This window comes from Phacochoerus africanus, chromosome 1, assembly GCF_016906955.1.
Source record: "Phacochoerus africanus isolate WHEZ1 chromosome 1, ROS_Pafr_v1, whole genome shotgun sequence".
NCBI classification, from domain to species: domain Eukaryota; kingdom Metazoa; phylum Chordata; class Mammalia; order Artiodactyla; family Suidae; genus Phacochoerus; species Phacochoerus africanus.
In genome coordinates, this window is record NC_062544.1 from 277,097,953 (window position 1) to 277,122,022 (window position 24,070).

The 24,070-nt window shown below is 42.4% G+C and overlaps 1 protein-coding gene across 3 annotated transcripts in view; it reads right to left on the reverse strand.

Moving 5' to 3' along the window:
- Positions 1-24,070, reverse strand: part of TMEM50B (transmembrane protein 50B) — a 49,052-nt gene that overhangs the window by 12,896 nt on the left and 12,086 nt on the right. For all 3 annotated transcript variants that reach the window (XM_047795699.1, XM_047795683.1, XM_047795691.1), the window contains exons 2-4: positions 10,163-10,304; positions 7,199-7,311; positions 5,099-5,166 (exon numbers count right to left, since the gene is read on the reverse strand). In XM_047795699.1, the coding sequence (XP_047651655.1) occupies positions 5,099-5,166; positions 7,199-7,311; positions 10,163-10,261 (280 nt within the window). In that variant the 5' untranslated portion in view covers positions 10,262-10,304. The remainder of the gene's footprint in view (positions 1-5,098; positions 5,167-7,198; positions 7,312-10,162; positions 10,305-24,070) is intronic.

The window sequence follows — 24,070 nt, forward strand, 5'->3', positions numbered from 1 at the left end:
AGAAATATACAGTAATGTTTAGTTCCTTGGAGAAAGACATCCTCCAAATTTAATCACAGCTTTTACCTAAAGTGAATGAAAGCTACTGACAAAAAGTCTTGTAATTATTTCCCTTCATGTCCTTCATAGATAACCACACAAAAATTTTTCTAACAGAATTAAACAAGAAAAAGAAAAAACTTGCCTTGAAAAATGAGTATGCTTTTGTTTAGCAAAAAATAAAAACTGTAACATTTTCCTTTTTTTCTTTGACTACAAAGGAAGCTCAGAGTCAAGGTTAATGAACAATGAAGAGTATCCAGGAGTTCCCGTCGTGGCGCAGTAGTTAACGAATCCGACTAGGAACCGTGAGGTTGCGGGTTCGGTCCCTGCCCTTGCTCAGTGGGTTAACGATCCGGCGTTGCCGTGAGCTGTGGTGTAGGCTGCAGATGCGGCTCGGATCCCACGTTGCTGTGACTCTGGCGTAGGCCGGTGGCTACAGCTCCGATTCGACCCCTAGCCTGGGAACCTCCATATGCCGCGGGAGCGGCCCAAAGAAATAGCAAAAAGACAAAAAAAAAAAGAGTATCCATCGTGTCCTAGATTCCAGGTACATGATCTTCTTTCTACCCAGTTCCTGTTCCTTTTTGTGGCTTTCTTATCTAACAGCTTCATTTGTAGTATATTTATTATCTTGATAATACTTTCCTACAAATTAATCCCTCTGGGAATTAAATGGGGATAAATTACAAATAAACTAAGTAGTAATAAGAGCTTAGTGTGGCAATACCTGAGCATGCCTGCGAGACAGCCTGTCCCTAAGTTTTGAAGCACTAGACAGAACTTGCACTAAACACACCGCATATAAACTGCACTGTGAATTTTAACGAGAGAGGGAATAATCATGGGATAAAATGTAATCACTGTTTACGAAGAATAAAAAATATGGACTCTGGAACCAGACAGACCCAAGGCAAATACAAGCTCTACCTTTAAGCTAAAAAGCTTTAGGTAAGTTACAATGAAATTTTCCATAGAAAATAGATAATAGTAACTTCATCTACAACAATGTGGAATATTCCTTAAAGAAGAACACAATCAAGTAAGTTCTTGTGTGCTCTATGCCCATTTTCACTTGCTAATACGTGCTTTTTCATTCATTATTTTCACTCATTCCCAAGATTAGCTGCTGAAGCTGAAGCCTAAGACATATGTGTGTGGGAGAGCTCACACACACACAAAATGCACTTTTAACTTAGGTTCATCTGTCATTTGTCACTATCCCCATTCTCTCCGATTCTTCAAAGGATCCCAAAGGAAGTGAAATTATAAAATCTGCAACAGTATTTAAAGCATCAGGTACTAGGAGTTCCCATTGTGGCTCATCGGGTTAGGAACCCAACTAGTATCCATGAGGATGAAGGTTCACTTCCTGGCCTCGTTCAGTGGGTTATGGATCCAGCATTACTCTGTGCTGCAGCATAGGTTGCAGATTCAGCTTGGATCCAGTGTTGCTGAGGCTGTGGTGTAGACCAGCAGCTGCAGCTCCATTCTAGCCCGGGACATTCCATATGCTGCAGGTACGGACTGAAAAAAAAAAAAAAAAAACAAAAACAAAACAAAAAAAAAACAAGGAAAGAAAGAAAAGAAAAGAAAGGGGGAAAAGGCATCAGGTACTAAAGAAAGCTAATTTATCCCCCTGTGACTGGCTTATTTCATTTGGCATAATGTCTTCTGGGTCTATCTGTGTTTTCACATATGGCAGGATTTCCTTCTTTTTTAAGGCCCATTCCCCTTATACGAGGCATCTAGAAGAGTCAAATTCATAGACACGGAGTATAGCAGTGGTTGCCAGGGGGGACAGGAGGGGGAAGTGGAGAGTAGCTATTCAATAGGTATAGAGTTTCAGCTATACAAGATGAGTAAGTTCTAGGGATCCGCTGCACAACGTCCACAGTCAGCAATACTGTTTTGTGAACTTAAAATTGTGTTGAGAGTAGATCTCACGCTAAGTGTTCTTACAAAAAACATTTTTTTCCAAAGCTAAGCTCTTCGGCTCCTTCATTTTGTTTAAAATCTATGACACTGACTTTATGACTCCATTTATATGAGGGTCTAGAAAAGACAAGACTACAGTCATAGAAAGCAGATCAGTTGTGGCCAAGAGGTGGCGGGAAGGGGATTAACTAGAATGGGATGTGAGGGAACTTTCTGGAGTAATGGAAATGTTCTATATCATGATTGTAGTGGTAGTTACATGACTGCACACATCTGTCAAAACTCAGCAAACTGTGGGGTTCCCGTCGTGGCTCGGCAGTTAACGAACCTGACCAGCATCCAAGAGGACGTGAGTTTGATTCCTGGCCTCGCTCAGAGGGTTAAGGATCCAGCGATGCCGTGAGCTATGGTGTAGGTTGCAGACGAGGCTGAGATCCCGCATTGCGGTGGCCCTGGCATAGGCTGGCAGCTACAACTCCAATTGGATCCCTAGCCTTGGAACCTCCATATGCCAAAGGTGCAGCCCTGAAAAGAGAAATACAGGGGGAAAAAAAAAAACCCTCATCAAACTGTACACTTTATATTGAATTTTATTCTATATTTCACATATTATCCTCAACACACTAAAATATATATATAATATTATATATATATATAGTACCATATATATGGTACTATAGACAAAGAGACTAAATGGTTCTTAACTGGAAATAAACATAGCATGGTGGCTAAGAGCATGAGGTCTGGGGGGAGTTCCTACTGTGGAGCAGTGGGTTAAGGACTGGTGTTGCTGTAGCTGTGGCATAGGTTGCAGCTGCAGCTAAGATTCAATCCCTGGCCCAGGAACTTCCATATGTCTCAGGTGCAGCCAAAAAATAAACAAAAGCATGGGCTCTGGAACTAGACTGTCAGTGTTCAAATCCTGGCCCCACCACTTATTTGATTTTATGACTCTAGACAAATTACTTAAGCTCTCTGTGCCTTAGTTCCTTCACCTAAAACTGAGGACAAGGAGTTCCCTGGTGGCTCAGCAAGTTAAAGGCCCAACACTGTCACTGCTGCAGCTTGGGTCGCTGCTGTGGCACAGGTTCGATCCCCGGCCCAAAAACTTCCGCATGCCACAAAAGCCAAAAAACATATGTATGTAAAATAAAATAAAACTGAGGACAAGGAGTTCCCGTCGTGGCTCAGTGGTTAATGAACCCGGCTAGTATTCATGAGGATGCAGGTTCGATCCCTGGTCTCGCTCATTGGGTTAAGGATCCCATGTTGCTGTGAGCTGTGGTGTAGTTCACAGATACGGCTCGGATCCTGGGTTGCTGTGGCTCTGGCGTAGGTCAGCAGCTGTAGCTCCAATTCAACTCCTAGCCTGGGAACCTCGGGTGCAGCCCTAAAAAGACAAAAAAGACAAAAAAAAAACAAACAAAAACAGAGGAGAAGGGCACTTACATCACAGGACTACTGCGACGATAAATTGAGTTAATACATGTAAAGCATTCAGGACAATCTGGTACACACTAAGTATTCTCAAGTACTTGCTATTATTCTTTATTATCCTTCAAAATTCCTCTCCTACCTACCCCAAATTTCTGACCATAACCACAAATCACCCTCCTTCATCCTTAAAGGCTGGAAACAGGATGTCTAGCACTGTGCTTTTTACATGCGGCATGGAAAGGGTCCACTGAAAACTCACCCATGGATTCTACCATGGATTCTAATAGAATGTGTTATAGGAGTTCCCATCATGGCTCAGGGGTTAACGAACTCTGACTAGTATCCATGAGGACGTGGGTTCCATCCCTGGCCTTGCTCAGTGGGTTAAGGATCTGGTATTGCCGTGAGCTGTGGTGTAGGTCAGAGACGTGGCTCAGATCTGGCGTTGCTGTGGCTGTGGTGTAGGCCGGTGGCTAGAGCCCCGATTAGACCCCTAGCCTGGGAACCTACATATGCCATGGGTGTGGCCCTAAAACGACAAAAAGACGGAAAAAAAAAAAGAGTCTGTGTAGCAATAGTATTAGAGAGATGGCTCTACTCTGAAAACCAAAGTAGAAAGAAAAAGAAAAAAACAAAAACAATGTGTTGTAACTTGAATAAAAGAAAAATACCATTGGACTTCCCACTGTGGCGCAACAGGACCGGCCTTGTCTCTGCAGCACCAGGATGCAGGTTCAATCCCCGGCCTCGCACAGTGGATTAACAGACCCGGCGTTGCCACAGCTGTAGCAGCAGGTCACAAATGCAGTTCGGATCTGATCCCTGGCTCAGGAACTCCACATGCCATGGGGTGGCCAAAAAAAAGAAAGAAAGAAAAAGAAAAATACTATTGGATGGAAATTCAAAAGAACTCAAACTCAAAAAACAGTACATGGAGACAAACAGCATATTTCTTCTAAACATTTCTGTTGCAGTCTCTGAGTGGTTACTCATGTGGATAAGAACTGAATGTGATACTGTAGCTCTAGGTTTGATCTCTTACTGTGTCCAGACATTTGTGGTCAGTAATCACAGTCAGCCACCTTGTAAGTAATATTACCAGTCAACATTTGGGTTAAGAATAAATCCAGTATTTGGCACTGGAAGAGTAACCTGGAGTCTAAGATCCACTGATTTTGAATGGATTTTATCTATATACTATGGGCAATAGAGCATGACAAAAAATAGTAAACTCTGGCAGTAATTTTAACTTTCTTAAAAATTAAATTAGGAGTTCCCGTCGTGGCGCAGTGGTTAACGAATCCGACTAGGAACCATGAGGTTGCGGGTTCGGTCCCTGCCCTTGCTCAGTGGGTTAACGATCCGGCATTGCCGTGAGCTGTGGTGTAGGTTGCAGACGCGGCTCGGATCCCACATTGCTGTGGCTCTGGCATGGGCCGTCGGCTACAGTTCCGATTAGACCCCTAGCCTGGGAACCTCCATATGCCGCGGGAGCGGCCCAAGAAATAGCAAAAAGACAAAAAAAAAATTAAATTAACATAAAAACTCTTTTTAAGTCAACTTTTTTAAAATCCTATGTAATCGTTACCACCCCTAAATAAAGACTCGCTAGAGGACTTGTTTTTTTCCGCTGATCAACTCCTCTTTTGCCAGCATGACATTAACAGCTCACAAGGGCCTTTACCTGTTCTTCCTAAACAGCCGCTTTCATAGCTGTCACCTCTCACCTGAGCGTTGGACACGGCATTGATCCTAAAACAATACAAAATCATCCATCAACTTCCAAGCTGCTAAAACAGCCACAGATATTTACGTCGTTTAGAAGAGAAACATTCCCTAACTAGAGTCAGTAATAACGGAACATGTCTTTTCACGTAAATATCCCAGGGCATAGCAGTGTTAGGCTAGTCTTACCTTTCTAAAGCGCCCCCAGAAAACAGATTTAATTTTAAGAGATTATTATCACTGGTCTCTAGAGATTAGAGGGGCCAATTTTTCTGACTTGTTGCCTGTGTTACATTTATACCCACTGTGAGTTATCCCATTTTAAAGTTCTCATTACAACTAAGAGTTCAACAGTTTTTCTTTGAGTTAATAGTCAAGTGGGGAGTTCCTGTCATGGTACAGTGGAAACAAATCCGACTAGGAATCATTAAGTTTCAGGTTTGATCCCTGGACTCGCTCAGTAGGTTAAGGATCTGGCGTTGCTGTGAGCTGGGTGTAGGTCACAGACACGGCTCAGATCCGGTGTTGCTGTAGCTGTGGTGCAGGCCAGCGGCTACAGCTCCGATTAGATCCCTAGCCTGGGAACCTCCATATGCCACGGGTGTGGCCCTAAAAAGAAAAAAAAAAAAAAGTCAAGTGGTTTTCACCAACCCATTGCTCAAATTCAGAGGACATTTGGTCTAGGTATAATAAATAGGCCCACTTTATTCAACTTCTCTTTTCATTTTTGTTAGAGTAGGTACATTTATAGCAGGAATTGTCTTTTCTTAGCATCCTGAGAGAACATAAGCAGTTTCACCTTCTACAATTTAAATTTTTTAAAACTCCGGACAATATAAGAAAATTATATAATCTTAATGTTTAACATATTTTTTTTAATTATTAGAAGACATCCATGAAAAGCTTCCAAACGCTTACATGAAGTGAAATAATGAACGAACCTGAAAATGACTTAAAAAAAAGAAAAGCCACAGATCAGCCTCATTTAAGGTCAATCTTACCCTCCCCCCAGTACTGGCAAATACAGTCAAGTAACACACTTAAAAAAGAGAACACTCCATGGTTAAAGATGAGTGTATCAGACTACTCAAGGATGACTCACTACTAAAAAAATCTATAAATATAACATACTTGATTAAACCTAAGAGTCCAATGATTTTTAAGATGCACCATTATTTTTTTATACTGCCAAGAAGGAAAAAATAGTATGAACTGTAATTATAAGATACCACCGACTACGAGAAGCATTCTTATATTTAGAGTTATTAAAATATAAAACATAGGAGTTCCCGTCGTGGCGCAGTGGTTAATGAATCTGACTAGGAACCATGAGGTTGAGGGTTCGGTCCCTGCCCTTGCTCAGTGGGTTGACGATCTGGCGTTGCCGTGAGCTGTGGTGTAGGTTGCAGACGCGGCTCAGATCCCTCGTTGCTGTGGCTGTGGCATAAGCTAGCAGCAACAGCTCCGATTCAACCCCTAGCCTGGGAACCTCCATATGCCGCCGCAGAGTGGCCCTAGAAAAAGGCAAAAATATATATATAAAACATAATCTTAGGGCTGATAAGACATAGTAAGTGGTCAGTTTAAGAAATGTAAAGACAGGAGTTCCTGTAGTGGCTCAGTGGAAAGGAATCCGACTAGTATCCATAAGGATGTGGGTTCGATCCCCGGCCATGAGCTATGTGTAGGTCACAGACGTGGCTTGGATCCCGAGTTGCTGTGGCTGTGGTGTAGGCCAGCAGCTACAGCTCTGATTCGACCCTTGCCTCAGAACTTCCATATGCCTTGAGTGCGGCCCTAAAAAGCAAAAAAAAAAAAAAAAAAAAAAAAAAACAGAAATCACATGATAATCTTTATAGATGATAAAAAGGTTATCTGTCTAAATTCAACACTCATTCTTGATTAAAATATCTTAATAAAATGAGAATACAGATATACACACATATGTTTACCATGTTAAAGAATTCATCAACTAAAAACTTGTTCCAGCTAGCATTAAACTTCGAAGAAAAAATGCTTTTAGAAATAATCTTGAATTGAGAATTACCTTCATACTTACATGAAGAAAGCCAATGTGGAAAATACACCACATGTGTGAAAGGCATGGTTCAGCTGTTCTGGCTTAGGATACACCACAGCTGCATCAATCATTATCCACCAACCTGTAAAAAACTGGAGAAAGAACCCATACCATTAAATTAACACTAAGACTTTGGCTTAGCATGATACCTATTCCTTAACGTTCCTCTGTTTCTATGGGCCATATAATTGAGACATAAAATATGTCTACTTTTTGAGTTTTAGATCTTGAAATACAGAAAATAAGAATCCCTGCTTACTTGTTCTTTACAGCATATGAGGTGAATCTAATCAAATCTGTGTAAGACTCTGAAGTTCTGCTCTCAATGCAAGATAAAACCTTTACTATCTAGGAATGAATTCTCTGCTTCTTTCTTCCACCATAAAATTGTATGTAACCAAAGTTCTCTTAAGCTCCAATTAACCATCTCCCTGATTACCTGATGTGCTTCATTCTCTCGTTCAAATTAAAAAGAATGGGAACATTCCTTTTTAATGGCCCAAGCACTTTTGCCTCCACAAACGGGCTGCCATGTCTCCAAAAGATATCTCAGATTGCTATAGTTTCAATTAATTATGTAATTTGATTACATAATTTAAAATTGACTAAACATGAGTTTATAAAAGGTAATGTTCCTATGCAAATGGAGCAAAAAAAATGAATTAGGTAAGTTATTACAGAATTTCATAGACAAATTAAGTGCAGGAGGGATGATCATGAAGAGTAAGAAAACCTTAGAGACACCTAAGAGAATTCTGAATGCTAGCAACATGGATGCAACTAGAGATGACTGTACTAAGTGAAGTCAGTCCGAAAGAGGAAGACAAATACCGTATGACATCACCTATATGTGGAATCTAAAATATGGCTCAGTGGTTAACGAATCTGACTAGGAACCATGAGGTTGCGGGTTCGATCCCTGGCCTCGCTCAGTGGGTTAAGGATCCAGTGTTGCCACGAGCTGTGGTGTAGGTTGCAGACACGGCTTGGATCCCATGTTACTGTGGCTCTGGCGTAGGCCGGCAGCTACAGCTCCGATTGGATCCCTAGCCTGGGAATCTCCAATGCCGCGGGAGCGGCCCTAGAAAAGGCAAAAAGACAAAAATAAAAATAAAAATAAAAATAAAAATAGAATAAAATACGGCACAAATGAATCTAACTACAGAACAGAAACAGACTCACAGACGTAGCCAACAGATCTGTGGTCACCACGAGGAAGGGGGAGGGAGAGGACGGACGAGGAGTTGGAGGTGAGTAGATGCAAACTATTCCCTTTAGAATGGACAAGCAATGCGGTCCTACTTACTGTGCAGCACAGGAAACTATGTCCAATCTCTTGGGACAGACAATGATGGAAGAGAATATAAGAAAGGGAACGTATACATACATATGACTGGGTCATTTTGATGTACAAATGGGCACAACGTTGTAAATCAACTATACTTTAATTAAAAAAAGAAAAGAAAAAGAACCGAGGAAGTTCCCATTGGGGCAGCAAAAATGAATCTGACTGGTGTCCATGAGGATGCAGGTTCAATCCTGGCCTCGCTCAGTGGGTGGGGGATCTGGCATTGCTGTGAGCTATGGTGTAGGTCACAGAGGCGGCTTAGATCCTGAGTTGCTGTGGTGTGGTGTAGGCTGGCAGCTGTAGCTCCAATTCAACCCCTAGCCTGGGAACTTCTATATGCTGCAGGTACAGCCCTAAAAAAATAAAAGAAAGAAGAAGAAGTGGGAGAAGCATTTTAGAAGGAAAAAAAATAATTTTGCATGCTTACTGCTTTGCAATTATCTTTAGTTCCTGCTCTGCTTTATTTATTGATTTTTTTTTTCTATTGGACTTCAGGTATAGAACTATATACTAAAAAATAGATACACACAAAAAAATAATAAAAATAAAAAATAGATACATATACTGAAAAAAGATGAATTTAAGTTAAGTGTAACAGGGAGTTTCCTGGTGGTGCGGCAGGTTAAGGATCTGGTGTTGTCACCACAGTGGCTCAGGTCACTGCTGTGGCACCGATTTCAATCCCTGGCTCGGGAACTTACATGTGCCATGGATATGGCCAAAGTAATTAATTAAGTGTAAAATATACTGAAATTTGCTTCAAAAAATGCAGGAGGGGCAGGGAGTGCTTGAATGAAATACTAAAGCAAGATTGGTCATGATGTGTTTTTTTTTTTTTTTTTTGGAAGCTAAATGATTGGTACGGAGGTAGGAGGGGGCTCTTTAGACCATTCTTCTATTTTTGTTCATATGCTTGATATTTTCAGTAATAAAAAGTTAAAAAAGAAAAAAAAAATGTTGGGAAGAAAATTAAGGCCTTAGTTTCCTTCACAGATTTCTTCTTTTCACTTCCTAGTGGTGCTGCGCCGGGGAATGGAGGTGGTAGGCCTTCCCCAGAGCTTCAGGGCTTCAGTTCTAATGCAGCCTGAGGTGTGACTCCTGTCTACACATCCTGAAATCCAATGAGCCGCAACAACAATATTAGTTACCTCAAATTTGGAGCCTTAGCATTCCCGTTGTGGCTCAGCGGAAACGAACCTGACTAGCATCCATGAGGACCCAGGTTCAATCCCTGGCCTCTCTGAGTGGGTTAAGAATACAGTGTTGCCATGAGCTGTGGTGTAGGTAGCAGGTGAGGCTCAGATCCTGGGTTGCTGTGGCTGCAGTGTAAGCCAGAGGTGACAGCTCCAATTTGACCCCCAGCCTGGGAATCTCCATGGGCTGTGGGTGCGGCCCTAAAAAGACAAAAAAAAAAAAAAAGAATTCTGAGCCTCTGAGAATCTTAAAGGAATTATACATATTATATAATTTAATTTTAAAATGTTACTGCCTATAAAAATTGTATTATCATGAGCATTTGCAGTTTAAGGAATCAAGATTAATTTTCAGGGCAAAAGATGAGGCATAAATGTCACCAACCGGGCCTTTTCACTTACCAAGATACCTGCTACCACAGAAGCCACTGCATTTCTTCTCTCACTCCAGTCAATACATTCACATTCTGGCCAACGGAAATTATCCAGGAAGCCTGCCATTTTCACTCCTTATGCATGGATTGTTTTCATTAAATACTATATTCTACAAATAAAAAGACCAAAAAAAATCCATCTAAGGAAATGTTTTTAAGAAGGGAAATATCTTACTCCTTTCTTAAAGCTTTAAACACAAATTTACTTTAGATGTAAATCTATTAGAGTTAAAAAGAAAAATTCAATACTATAATAATGAATTATCTATTGAGATGTTCATAAGACTTGCTAAGACACTAGAGGGAGCTTTACTATGTGCTAACTGAGCATAGTGGTTTGAAAGCACGTCTGCAATTCTTTGACAAGTCTTATGTAGAGGTGGATATGTGTCCCTCCCTTAGAATCCAGGCCAATAATAAAGGCTGGACGACCGAGAGAGAAAGTGATGCTATGTAACTAGTGCCATACAATTTTGAGACGAGGTCATAAAAGGCAATGCATCTTGTAGCTGGTTCTCTGCAACACTAATACCAGAGTCCTGAGTTGCTCTCAGGCCACAGTGCCGTGAGGAGATGATGTACAGGTGTTCTGGCTACCGTTCCAGGTGGGGGCCCAGCCAACAGTTAGCCCTCAACTGTCAGGCGTGTGAGTAAACACTTGTCAGTGAAGGCTGTTCCAGCTATGAGCATCACCCCCACACTTTAAGCCTTCTGTGGTGATGCCCCAGATATACGGAGCAGACACCTCATCCTGGCTGTGCCCTTTCCAAATTCCTGACCACAGAAACCGTAAGCATAATAAACTGGCTGTTTTAAACTGCCAAGTTCTGGAGTCATTTGCAATGCAGCCATAGGTAACTGGAAGGAAAAAAATCACAGGCGGTGGGAATTTCAAAACAAAGAGTATGTTCAGATGTGATGACTCAGGTACACCTTAAATTTCAGAAAGAAAGGGGGCGGAAACTATTTGAAAGCACTGAAAAGTATTCAAAAGCAGGCAGAAACTGGAGGGGATCTGACCCTTGAAGGAAAATACAATGAGTAAGATCGACTTTTATACCACTTTTCCCCCTGAAGTATCCCCTAGCCTCCCACTCCCAGTCACATGAGTCCCTGTGGCACAGAATGCCTAAAACTGGAGCAAAAGGTCAATCTTTGGGGCTTGAGGTATCAGAGCATGAAGTTCAGGATTACAAGAACTCTTTTTTTTTTTTTTTGGTCATTTTAGGGCTGCATCCATGGCCCATATGGAAGTTCCCGGGCTAGGGGTTGAATCAGAGCTATAGCTGTCAGCCTACACCAGAGCCACAGCAATGCAGGATCTGAGCCATGACTGCAACCTACACCACAGCTCACGGCAACGCCAGATCCTTAATCCACGAGGCCAGGGACTGAACCCACATCCTCATGGATACTAGCTGGGTTACCACTGAGACATGAAGGGAACTCCTGAAGGAGAAATCTTGGAAAGGGTTGAGCCCCAAACACTTCAATATAAACTCTCTTAAATATGTGACTAATGCCTGAATAGCACATGCAAGTAGGAGACTCCAAGGACATCAGCAGGAAAAAAAAAAAAAAAAAACAGCTCGAAGGCTGAAAGAACTAAACAGATTTCAGCTGATGTCCTCTCCAAGACACTTTGGAATTTGAGTTCCACCAACTCAGACATTAATAAACACCATGGGGGAGATCCCACCATGGCTCAGCAGAAACGAATCTGACCAGCCTCCATGAGAACGCAGGTTTGATCCCTGGCATCGCTCAGTGGGTTAAGGATCCAGCACTGCCGTGAGCTGTGGTAGTCACAGACGTGGCTCGGCTCTCTCGTTGCTATGGCTGTGGTATAGGCCAGCAGCTGTATGTAGCTTTGATTTGACCCCTAGCCCAGGAATCTCCATATGCCACAGGTTCGGCCCTAAAAAGACAAAAAAAAACACACACTGTGGGATTTCTAGACATACTTTAACAAAGTGTAAAACCAAATCTGCACCATTTCAGGGTGATGAGCCCGTATTTGAACTGCCTGTTAGAAGAAAAAGTAACAATCTTCAGATGAATAGAAGTGAATCTAGAGTGTCTATAATGTCTCATCACAACATAGCCTTGAACGACATGGGTTTGGAGTGTGTAGCTCCACTCCTAGGCAGATTTTTTTTTTTTTCACTAAACACACTCTACGGTACCATACAACCCATAGCTGGGTGACTGCAGATGCAGAACTGCAGATATGGAGAGCAACTGTAAAGGCAAGCAGGAATTTTTGACTGCACAGGGGGTCAACATCTAACCCCTGTGTTGCTCAAGGGTCAACTGCATCATTTTTTAAAAGTCCTAGATATTCAGAGAAACAAAAAAATGGGATCTTCAAGGAGGCAAAAAGAAGGCAGTCAATAGAAACAGATCCCCAAGAGACTCAAATACTGAAAATTATCTGAAAGGACTTTGAAGCGGCCAGTATAAACACATTCAAAGACAAGAGAGCACCGTCAATATAACTGAGCTGTTGGGAGAAACTCAGTGGAGAAAAAGAAACTTTTTAATATAAATTTAGAACCGAAAATTACAATATTTGAAATTTAAAATAAACTAGATGGGCTAAATAGGCGATTAGAGAGAACAGAGGAAAAGCACAGTTAGCTTGAAGAAAGTTCAAAAGAAAATATCCAATCTAGAGAATGGGGTTTTTTTGTTTGTTTTTTAAATGGGAGAAAACAATGAATAAAGCCTCAGCAAACTGAGGAACACTAGTCAATATATGTTTAACTGGGTCCAAGAAAAGTAAAAGACAGAATGAGGGAGAAAAATATTTAAAGAAGTAATGGCTGATAATTTCCCAAATTTAGTGAAAAATAATAATTTGCAAATCCAGAAGCTCAGTAAACTCCAAGGAGGATAAATACAAGGAAAACATCACAATCAGACCACTGAAAACAAGATATAGAAAGAAATGAAGTAACTTTGGGGGAAAAAAATCAACCCATTACATAAAGGGACAGTAGAACTATATACATGATGGCTGACTTCTCATCAGAAACAATGGAAGCCAGGAGTTCCCACTGTAGCACAGCAAGCTAAAAACCTGACTAGTGTCCCTCAGGACGCAGATTTGATCCCTGGCCTCTCTCAGTGGGTTAAGGATCCAGCATTTCTGTAAGCTGCAGCTACATCAGAGGCAGCCTGGATCTGGCATTGACGTGGCTGGATGTAGGCCAGCAGCTGCAGCTCTGATGTGACCCACAGCCTGGGAACTTACATGTGCCACAGAGATTCAGCCCTAAAAGGAAAAAAAACAACAACAATGAAAGCCAGAAAAAAACAGAAGGACATTTTTTGAAGTGCTTTAAAAAAGCAATCAATCCCAAATTCTATACCTAGCAGGAATATTCTTCAAAAGGGAAGGTGATGGCAATTCTAATCCTGCCTATCTACCCAAGAGAAATGAAAACATGTCTACACAAAAACTTGTACAGCAATGTTCACAGCAGCATTATTCATCATAACCAAAGAGTACAGCAATCCAAAATACATCAATTGACGAATGAATAAATAAAAGGTGGGATACCATACAATGGAATACAAAGTGGGTAATAAAAAGGAAGTACTGATACCTGCTACAACATAGATGAACCTCATAGCATTACGCTAAGTGAAAGAGAAAAGACCACAATTGTATATTCCATTTATATAAAGTGTCCAGATGAGGCAAATCTATGGACAGAAGGTAAATCAGAGGTTGCCTAGCGATGGGGAGAAGAGCAGGAGAGAGGGGTTCAGTGCTAACAGGCACAAGGTTCAAAAATTAGATTTGGTGGAGTTCCCGTTATGGCACAGCAGAAACGAATCTGACCAGTATCCATGAGGATGCTGGCTTTGATCCCTGGCCTCACAGCAGCTGCAGCTCCAATTCAACCTAGTAACTTACACAAGCCGCAGGTGCAGCCTGCATCTGCAACATAAGGAAGTTCCCAGGATAGGGGTCGAATCCGAGTTGCAGCTGCTGGCTTACACCACAGCCATAACTCAAGATCAGCTGCATCTTCAACCTACCCCACAGCTCACGGCAACGCAGGATCCTTAACCCACTGAGCAAGGCCAGCATCCTCACAGATATTAGTTGGTTTCATTACTGCTGAGCCACAATATGAACTCTGAGACTAAAATTTAAAAGACTGACCACCAGTTGAAAAACAGCTGGAAATCTCATACACTTCTGGTTGCAGCTTCTTCAACTTAAAAATAACCAAGCAATCCCATTCCTAAGTAATTACCAAGGAAAGTAAAAACATACGTCCACACAGATGAAAAGACTTTATAAGAAAGTTTACAGTAGGTTTATTCCTATTAGTCCCAAACTGAAACAACCTATATGCTCATCAACAGAAGAATGGATGAACAAATTATGACTGATTCACACAATGGAATACTATTTGGCAACAAAAAAGGATGAATTGATACATAAAACCACACAGAAAAAAAAATTTCAAAAACCTGATTTAAATGAAAGACGGCAGCCACAAGAGTATATAATGTATGATGCCATTTAAATGAAGCTTAAGAGGCAAAACTAATCAACAGTCTCAAAAATTAGAACTGTGGTTAAGTGGGGGAGATGAGGACCAAGTACAAGGGAACTTTTTTGGGGTGCCAGAAAAGTTCCTGGCTGGAAGAGTGATTATGCATGCATATTTATCAAAAGTTATTGAGGAGTTCCCGTCGTGGCTCAGTGGAAACGAATCCGACTAGTAACCATGAGGTTGCGGTTTCATCCCTGGCCTCGATCAGTGGGTTAAGGATCCGGCGTCGCCATGAGCTGTGGTGTAGGTTGCAGATGCGGCTCAGATCTGATGTTGCTGTGGCTGTGGTGTAGGCTGGCGGCTACAGCTCTGCGGAGAGCCCAGAAGATACGGGGACTCAAAAAAGGGACCTTGCCTGATGGCAAAAAAAAAAAAAAAAAAAAAAACCTGAAGGCAAGTTCCTAACCAAGGAAGGGAGCTCACCTGAACGGTACATGCCGAAGGTGGGCTTCTGGTCAGGCTGAGACCTGCCTGTACGGCACAAGCCGAGGGCAGGCCTCAGGTTACACAGCTCTCATTTTAATGTTGATGGGGAAAAACTGGGGCTTTCCTGGGAAAACAGTTTCCATGTTTGCGCTGGAGAACATGGATTGCTTCTCAGGTGACCCAGTCTTTCCTGCTGTTTTGTTTGTTATTCAGTTTCCTCAGTCTTTCCTGATTATTTACTTATTATTCTTATTTTCCATTCTTATTTTCCTGTGGTGATTTGTGACTTAACAAAATTACAATAATAATATAATAAGAATTTCATTCTAAGGGACTTTCCCCTATTCATATCCAACTTAATTAAAACATAGTGTTTATCTACTAACTAGTTATACAGTAAACTTTAGAGTTAGGATTTTAATGAGGTTCACAGAAGTTAGACATATATTATTCTTGATCAAAAGAAACCCAGCTGTGAGTCTTGTCCTTGATTTCAGAAACTTTCAGTGGTAGCTGGCTAAGCTGATTCGTATTTTCTCATACTGTTTCCCTGCCAAGGACGCTTTAAAGATAGACACTAGTCTGAAGACAAAAATTGTTGTGTTTGTAACCTCTTCAGCTTGTGGGAACTGGCTGGCCATGAGATGGTTTGTGCTGAGTCTCCTCTTTCCCACATGATATGCTACACCTGTTTGTCCTTGAATTCTACTCATTAAATTTAGTTAAGTTAAAGATTTTAAAGTGTGATGTATTGCTACTGTACCATGTGATCAAAAAACAAAGCCTAATAGTCAACCAATGTACTTTTAGCACTATGATGTAATTTATAGTGAAAAACTGTCTATATAATCAACCACTTATGCCAATAAAATTTGAGCAGTCCAGCGCCCTGAAAGAAGGGACAGGGACAAAGAGGCTGTCTCCGTTCTCTCGCCTACGCTGTTCATCTCCGATCGGGATGCATACTCCCTGGCTGCCGGAGCTGGCCTCCGGCAACACAGCTCCAATTAGACCCCTAGCCTGGGAACCTCCATATGCCGCAGGTGTGGCCCTAAAAAGGAAAAAAGAAGTTATTTTAGTATACACTTATGACGTGTGTATTTTACAGTATGTAAGTTTTACCCACAAAAAGTTTTTAAAACTTTATCATTTAGATATGCTATAGCTGCACTAAAGCCTCGCTCTGTACACATTATGGGCACATTTTATCAAGATATCCTGCAGACACGGACATGAATTGTTATCAAAGATTAAATATTAACTGGTTAAAAATAACTTTATGGAAGGTCACCATGACTTTAATATGATGTATGAAGGTTAAGGAGTCCCCGTCGTGGCGCAGTGGTTAACGAATCCGACTAGGAACCATGAGGTTGCGGGTTTGATCCCTGGCCTTGCTCAGTGGGTTAATGATCTGGTGTTGCCGTGAGCTGTGGTGTAGGTCACAGAAACAGCTTGGATCCCACGTTGCTGTGGCTGTGGCACAGGCCTGCGGTTACAGCTCCGATTCGACCCCTAGCCTGGGAACCTCCATATGCTGCGGTGAGGCCCTAGAAAATGCAAAAAGACAAAACAAAAACAAAAACCAATGTGTGAAGGATAAAATAAAAGTCATTTTCAGCAACGTGGATGAACTCCCCTACTATGGGAAGTAAGGCAGAAAGAGAAAGGCAAATACCATATGACAGCACTTACGTGTGGAATCTAAAATATGACACAAATGAACATATCTATGAAACAGACTCAGAGACACAGAGAACAGACTTGTGGTTGCCAAGAGGAAGGGTAGGAAGGATCAGGAATTTGGGATTCGCAGATCAACTATTATATACAGGGCAGAAAAGAAGGTCCTAATATAGTACAGGGAACTACATTCAATATCCTACCATAAACTATAATGGAAAAGAATATGAAAAGAATATTTATATGCATAAATGAATCACTCTGCTGTATAGCAGGAATTAATGCAACACTGTAAATCAATTATACTTCACCAAAATTTAAAAATTTTTTTAAAAACCCATGTCATGTTGCCTATTATAAAATTCATTTCCCACACACTAACCTATTTATAAATAGTTCTATAAGCAGAAAATATACAGTTGTCTCTTAGCATCTACAGATGAGTGGTTCCAGGACCTCCCTCAGATACCAGAATCTGTGGATGTTCAAATCCCTTATATAAAATGGTTAGTATTTGCATATAATTTATGCATATCCCCCTTCATATATTTTAATATCATCTTTAGATCAGTTATAATAATTATACAATGTAAATACTATGTAAATAGCTGCCAACACACAGCAAATTCAAGTTTTGAAGCATTCTGGCTTTTTTTCCCTGAGTACTTTTGATACCCAGTTGGTTGCATCCATGGATGTGGAATCCAAGGATACAGAGGACTGAACGTATAGCTACTTCCATATACTGATTTCTGAAATGGCACGGTCTTCTCCCTCCTGGGGCTTAAATTGGAGAGTCGGGGGTGGGGTGGAGCAGAGAACCACTGAATAAACTAATACAAACTACAAAGGAAATGCACAGTATCCTAACAGAAAATAAAAGAGAGATAGGAGTTCCCACTGGGGCTCAGTGAGTTAAGGACTCAACATAGTCTCGATGAGGATGTGGGTTTGAACCCTAGCCTCAATCAGTGGGTTAAGGATCCAGTGTTGAGGCAAGCTTCAGTGTAGGTCACAATGTAGCTTGGATTTGGTGTTGCCGTGGCTTGTGGTAAAGGCCTCAGCTGCAGCTTCAACTGGACCCCCAGCCTGGGAACTTCCATACACTGCGGGTGTGGCTGTGAAGAATGAATGAATGAATAAATGAATGAATGAATGAATAAATAAAGGAGAGACCTATTTTAGAATGGTCCAGAGATGCCTCTCTGAAAAGGTAACATTTGCTAAAATTTGAAAATATATTGAAATTTGGTTTTGGTCACACCCACGGCATGCAAAAGTTCCCAGGGCCAGTGATGTGAGCCACAGCTGTGACAATGCCAGATTCTTAACCTGCTGAGCCACCGGGAACCCCTAGAACATACTGGAATTTAAAAGCTGAGTAGGAGTTCCCGTCGTGGCGCAGTGGTTAACGAATCCGACTAGGAACCATGAGGTTGCGGGTTCGGTCCCTGCCCTTGCTCAGTGGGTTAACGATCCGGCGTTGCCATGAGCTGTGGTGTAGGTTGCAGACGTGGCTCGGATCCCGCGTTGCTGTGGCTCTGGCGTAGGCCGGTGGCTGCAGCTCCGATTCAACCCCTGGCCTGGGAACCTCCATATGCCGTGGGAGCGGCCCAAGAAATAGCAACAACAACAACAAAAGACCAAAAAAAAAAAAAAAAAGCTGAGTAAAGTTAACTACATTAAGGAGAAGCAAAAGAGGTAAAGCAGGGAGAAAAAGTTACACACAAAAGCCACTGAGCCTCTTTTTCAGTAGTGAGGAAGAGAATTAGGATATAGTAAGCTAGTGGAAGAAGTGGCTTGGAATAAATATGGAGACAGGTAAGCACCAGATCACACTGTAGATTAACATGGACTTCGTGATAGGTTTGGGGTTTTACTGAGTTACAACAGGAAACCAAGTGAAGAATTTTAGGATAAAAGGAGCCAAGAGACCAAGATAAACAGTCACTATATTAAACATTTAAAAGAGACTGGGAGTTCTCAGCAGAAACGAATCCAACTAGTATCCACGAAGATGCGGGTTTGATCCCTGGCCTCGCTCAGTGGGTTAAGGATCCAGCGCTGTCAGCTGTGATGTAGGTCAGATCCCTTGTTGCTGTGGCTGTGGTATAGGCCAGCAGCTGTAACTCCGATTTGATCCCCTAGCCTGGGAACTTCCATATACCACAGGCGCAGCCCTAAAAAGCCAAAAAAAAAAAAAAAGAGAGAGAGAGAGAGAGAGAGGGAGAGAGGGAGAGAGGGAGAGAGGGAGAGAGGGAGAGAGAGAGAGAGAAAGTTCCTGTAGTGGCGCAGCAGAAACAAATCTGACTAGGAACCATGAGGTTGTGGGTTCAATTCCTGGCCTCACTCAGTGGGTTAAGGATCTGGAGTTGCCCTGAGCTGTGGTGTAGGTCGCAGACACGGCTTGGATCCCGAGTTGCTGTGGCTCTGGCATAGGCCGACAGCAACAGCTCCGATTAGACCCCTAGCCTGGGAACCTCCATATGCTTCAGGTGTGGCCCTAAAAAGAGAGAGAGAGAGAAGAGACTGAGGGCTAGCATATTAAAAACTAACACTCTGACCAGAGCAGACTGACTTTCATGTGGCTTATATTATTGATACTTACCAAAAAATAAGCATATTTTATAACACAGTCTTTGATTTAGTGGAAATTGACAACACCAACACTGATCTCCTGGCTTAAAATAGAAATAAGTATAAGATATTTAACATAAGACAACAGGCCAGGAGTTCCCGTGTGGGCTCAGCGGTAACGAGCTCATCTAGTATCTATGAGGATGCAGGTACGATCCCTGGCCTTGCTCAGTGGGTCAGTGATCCAGCATTGCCATGAGCTCTAGTGTAGGTCACAGACACAGCTCAGATGCCGTGGGCCGGCAGCTACAGCTCCAATTTGACCCCTAGCCTGGGAACCTCCATATGCTGCAGGTACAGCCCTAAAAAGACAAACAGACATTTTTTAAAAATCTAATTTTGAAATGCATTTAATGGCATTAGGATATAGTAAGCTAGTAATGACTAAGTGAAAAAAGCAGGTTATTAAAACTTTACAACAGTATTTCCTTTTTATTTATTTTTGTTTAGGGTCTCACCTGAGGCATATGGAGGTTCCTAGGCTAGGGGTTGAATCAGAGCTACAGCTACTGGCCTACACCACAGCCACAGCAACGCCAGATCTGAGCCACATCTGTGACCTACAGCACAGCTCATGGCAACACCGGATCCTTAACCCACTGAGTGATGCCATGGATCGAACCTGCATCCTCATGGATGCTAGTGTCAGATTCGTTTCCGCTGAGCCACGACAGGAATTTCCATTATTATTTTTTTTAATTAATAAAAAAAAGAAAAAAGAATTAATAGTATACATATATAAACACACATATATGTAAAAATACTGGAAGGACAGACACTAGCACTTTCATATTATATACATGGGTGACAGAACTGTGTGTTGTTTTGCTTTTTTTCTATTTTTTCATTTTCTGTTTTCTTTTTTTTTTTGTCTTTTTGCCATTTCTTGGGCCACTCTCGAAGCATACGGGAGGTTCCCAGGCTAGGGGTCAAATCGGAGCTATAACCACCAGCCTATGCCAGGGCCACAAAACGCGGGATCCGAGCCGCATCTGCAACCTACACCACAGCACACGACAACGCCGGATCGTTAACCCACTGAGCAAGTCCAGGGATCGAACCCTCAACCTCATGGTTCCTAGTCGGATTCGTTAACCACTGCGCCACGACAGGAACTCCCTGTTTTTTTTCTGAGCACTGAGCATGAATTACATTTTTTAATGCACAGTTTTTTAAAGTTATTATAATTAACACAATTATTTGTTGACTCTTCTGTTGAGAAACCTCTTAAATAATGTAATACACCTGTAACTATTTTTTTAAGTTTTATTCAAGGTTGTGATCCTTTTGCAACTATTTTTAATAAACTTATAAAAACTTTTTGAGGTCGAGGAAACTACTGATATGTTTCACAAAACTGACCCTGGTACCAATTTAAAAAAAAATAAAAACTACTGAACTGAACTGATCCTAAGTCTTAAAATACATTAGACAGCAGTTATTCCTACTACTAATTGAGGCAATAAGTCCTTTTTAGAGGGCATTTTAACTGATTCAACAGTGAAAAAAACTTCATTTCCAAACATTCAGTTTAGGAAACCAAAGGACACTGTAAAGGTCAAAAGGTGAAAGCAACTACACACTTCAACATATAAACATGGTCTGAGCAATTTCCAAGGTCCCAAACATTATTAAATTCAATTTTTTTTCCTTTAACCAAACTTTCATACTGCCATCTACCTGTTTACCCAGCTCTTCACTAGTTGTTTTTTGTTTGTTTGTTTGTTTGTTTTTTGCCTTTACGTGAGCCACTCCCGCGGCATATGGAGGTTCCCAGGCTAGGGGTTGAATCGGAGCTGTAGCCACCAGCCTACGCCAGAGCCACAGCAACTCGGGATCCAAGCCGCATCTGCAACCTACACCACAGCTCACGGCAATGCCGGATTGTTAACCCACTGAGCAAGGGCAGGGACCGAACCCGCCACCTCATGGTTCCTAGTCGGATTTGTTAACCACTGTGCCACGACGGGAACTCCCCACTAGTTGTTAAATGTTACTAACATTAGGCACTGTGTATACAGAAATGACTAAGAAAATCCACGTAGGAGTTCCCATGGTGGCTCAGTGGTTGACGAATCCGACTAGGAACCATAAGGTTGTGGGTTCGATCCCTGTCCTCGCTCAGTGGGTTGAGGATCTGGCGTTGCCATGAGCTGTGGTATAGGCTGCAGATGTGGCTTGGATCCCGCGTTGCTGTGGCTCTGGCGTAGGCCGGCAGCTATAGCTCCGGTTAGGGTTCCCTAGCCTGGGAACCTCCATATGCCGTGGGTACAGCCCTAAAAAGACAAAAGACAAAAAAAAAAAAAGTAAGAAAATCCATGTAGAGGAGCTCCCATCGTGGCTCAGTGGTTAACGAATCCGACTAGGAACCATGAGGTTGTACGTTCAATTCCCTGGCCTCCCTCAGTGGGTTAAAGATCCGGCATTGCTGTGAACTGTGGTGTAGGTTGCAGACATGGCTCGGATCCCGAGTTGCTGTGGCTGTGGTGTGAGCCGGCAGCTACAGCTCTGACTCGACCCCTAGCCTGGGAACCTCCATATGCCCCAGGAGCAGCCCAAAAAATGGCAAAAAGACAAAAAAAAAAAGAAAGAAAGAAAGAAAGAAAATCCATGTAAAGAATAGTCTAATTAGGGTCGATGTCAGAAGAATAAAAAACTGCACTACAAATGAGCTACTGTCCACATACACTATGGGCTGTAATACAAAAGTGCTATAATAGAAACAGGAAAAGAGGGAGTTCCCATTGCGGCTCAGTGGAAACGAACCCGACCTGTATCCATGAGGACGAAGGTTCGATCCCTGGCCTCACTCAGTGGGTTAAGGATCTGGCATTGTTGTGAGCTATGATGTAGGTCAAAGACCTGGCTCGGATTCCATATTGCCGTGGCTGTGGCACAGGCTGGCAGCTGCTGCTCTGATTCAACCCCTAGCCTGGAAACTTCCATATGCTGTGAGTGTGGCCCCTAAAAAGTGGGGAAAAAAAAGAAGGAAAGAAAGAAATATGAAAAGAGTGTTGGAGGACATCATTTGCCAGGAAGCGTTGAGGTCAATTGTATAAAGGAAGAATAAACTTGGCTAGGTTTTCAAGCATGACAGACGACAAAGAAGGAGCAAAATATGGGAAGTTATGTAGGCCCGCAAGAGAATATGGTAGTTTCAAGTATTTCAAAGAGTGACGGTGATTAATCTGTTTGGGAAAAGATCACGAAGGATTTTTCAGCCGACACAAATGTGACCTCCATCCTCTAAGCCAGGGATTAGCAAGCTTCTGTAAAGAACCAAAGAGTATACATTTTTCATTTTGCAGGCCAAACAATCTCTGCCACAACCACTTCACTCTGCTGTTAAAGCATCAAAGCAGCTATAGACACTATGTGAACAAATGAGCATGGCTGTATTCCAGTAAAATTTAATTTACAAGACAGGCAGCAGGCCAGACTTGGCCCACAGCTCACAGTCTGCAGGCCCCTGCTCTAAGCCCTAGAAACCACCAGAGGCTTGTAAGCAGGGAAGTGACAAGACCAGCTCTGCGATTTAGAAAAATAATTCTGGCGGCAGCACTGTGAAGGAAAAACTGAAGGAAAATGTTAGACATTTTCTAGACAGGAAGAGAATAAGAACATAAATTGAGGCCATCCTGATACAGGCTAAAGGAAAGGTTTTTATTTGATAATTTTTTACTTTCTTAGGGCCACATCTGCGGCACATGCACGTTCCCAGGCTAGGGGTTGGATCAGAGCTGCAGCTGCCAGCCTATGGCACAGCCACAGCCATGCCGGATCCAAGCCTCACCTGTGACCTATGCTGCAGCCTGCAGCAACACCAGATCCTTAACCCAACTGAGCGAGGCCAGGGATCGAACCCGCAGCCTCATGGATACTAGTCAGGTTTGTAATTGCTGAGCCACAAAGAGAACTACTAAAGTAGTATTATCAACAAGCAGGAAGGGCTAAGAATGACTCTGTTTAGGAGTTCCCAAACGGTAGCTTGCGAGTTCCTGAGTGGTGGCGTTGGTCGCAGATTCGGCTTGGAACCGGTGTGGCTGGGGCTGGGGCTGGGGCTGGGGCTGGGGCTGGGGCTGGGGCTGGGGCTGTGGCAGAGGCTGGCAGCTGCAGCTCCGATTCAACCCCTAGCCCAGGAACTTTCATATGCTGTAGGTTCGGCCATAAAAAGAAAAAAGACAAAACAAAACAAAAAGAATGGCTATGTTTGGGTGCCCGACAGCTGGCAAGACACCATTAACCAAAACAGGGCAAGGGGAATGGGAGAAGAGCCTGAACAGAATGTGCTGCATGTGACTAAGGGCACACAGGTGGAGACACACTGAGACAGACGTAGTAGAGACTCCACTGAAGGAGCGGTTTCAGCAGAAATATAGATTAGAGGTTGAGGTTTGCAGTAATTGAGGGGTAACTGAAGTCATGGGGGCAGCAAAGCTATCTCAGGGAGAAAACAGGGCAGAGCGCTGAGGACGAATGCAGCGTTCATCTCGGACTCACTTCCTGTGTGCCTTGCACCACTGTGTGCCAGGCATTACAAAAGACTTACATAT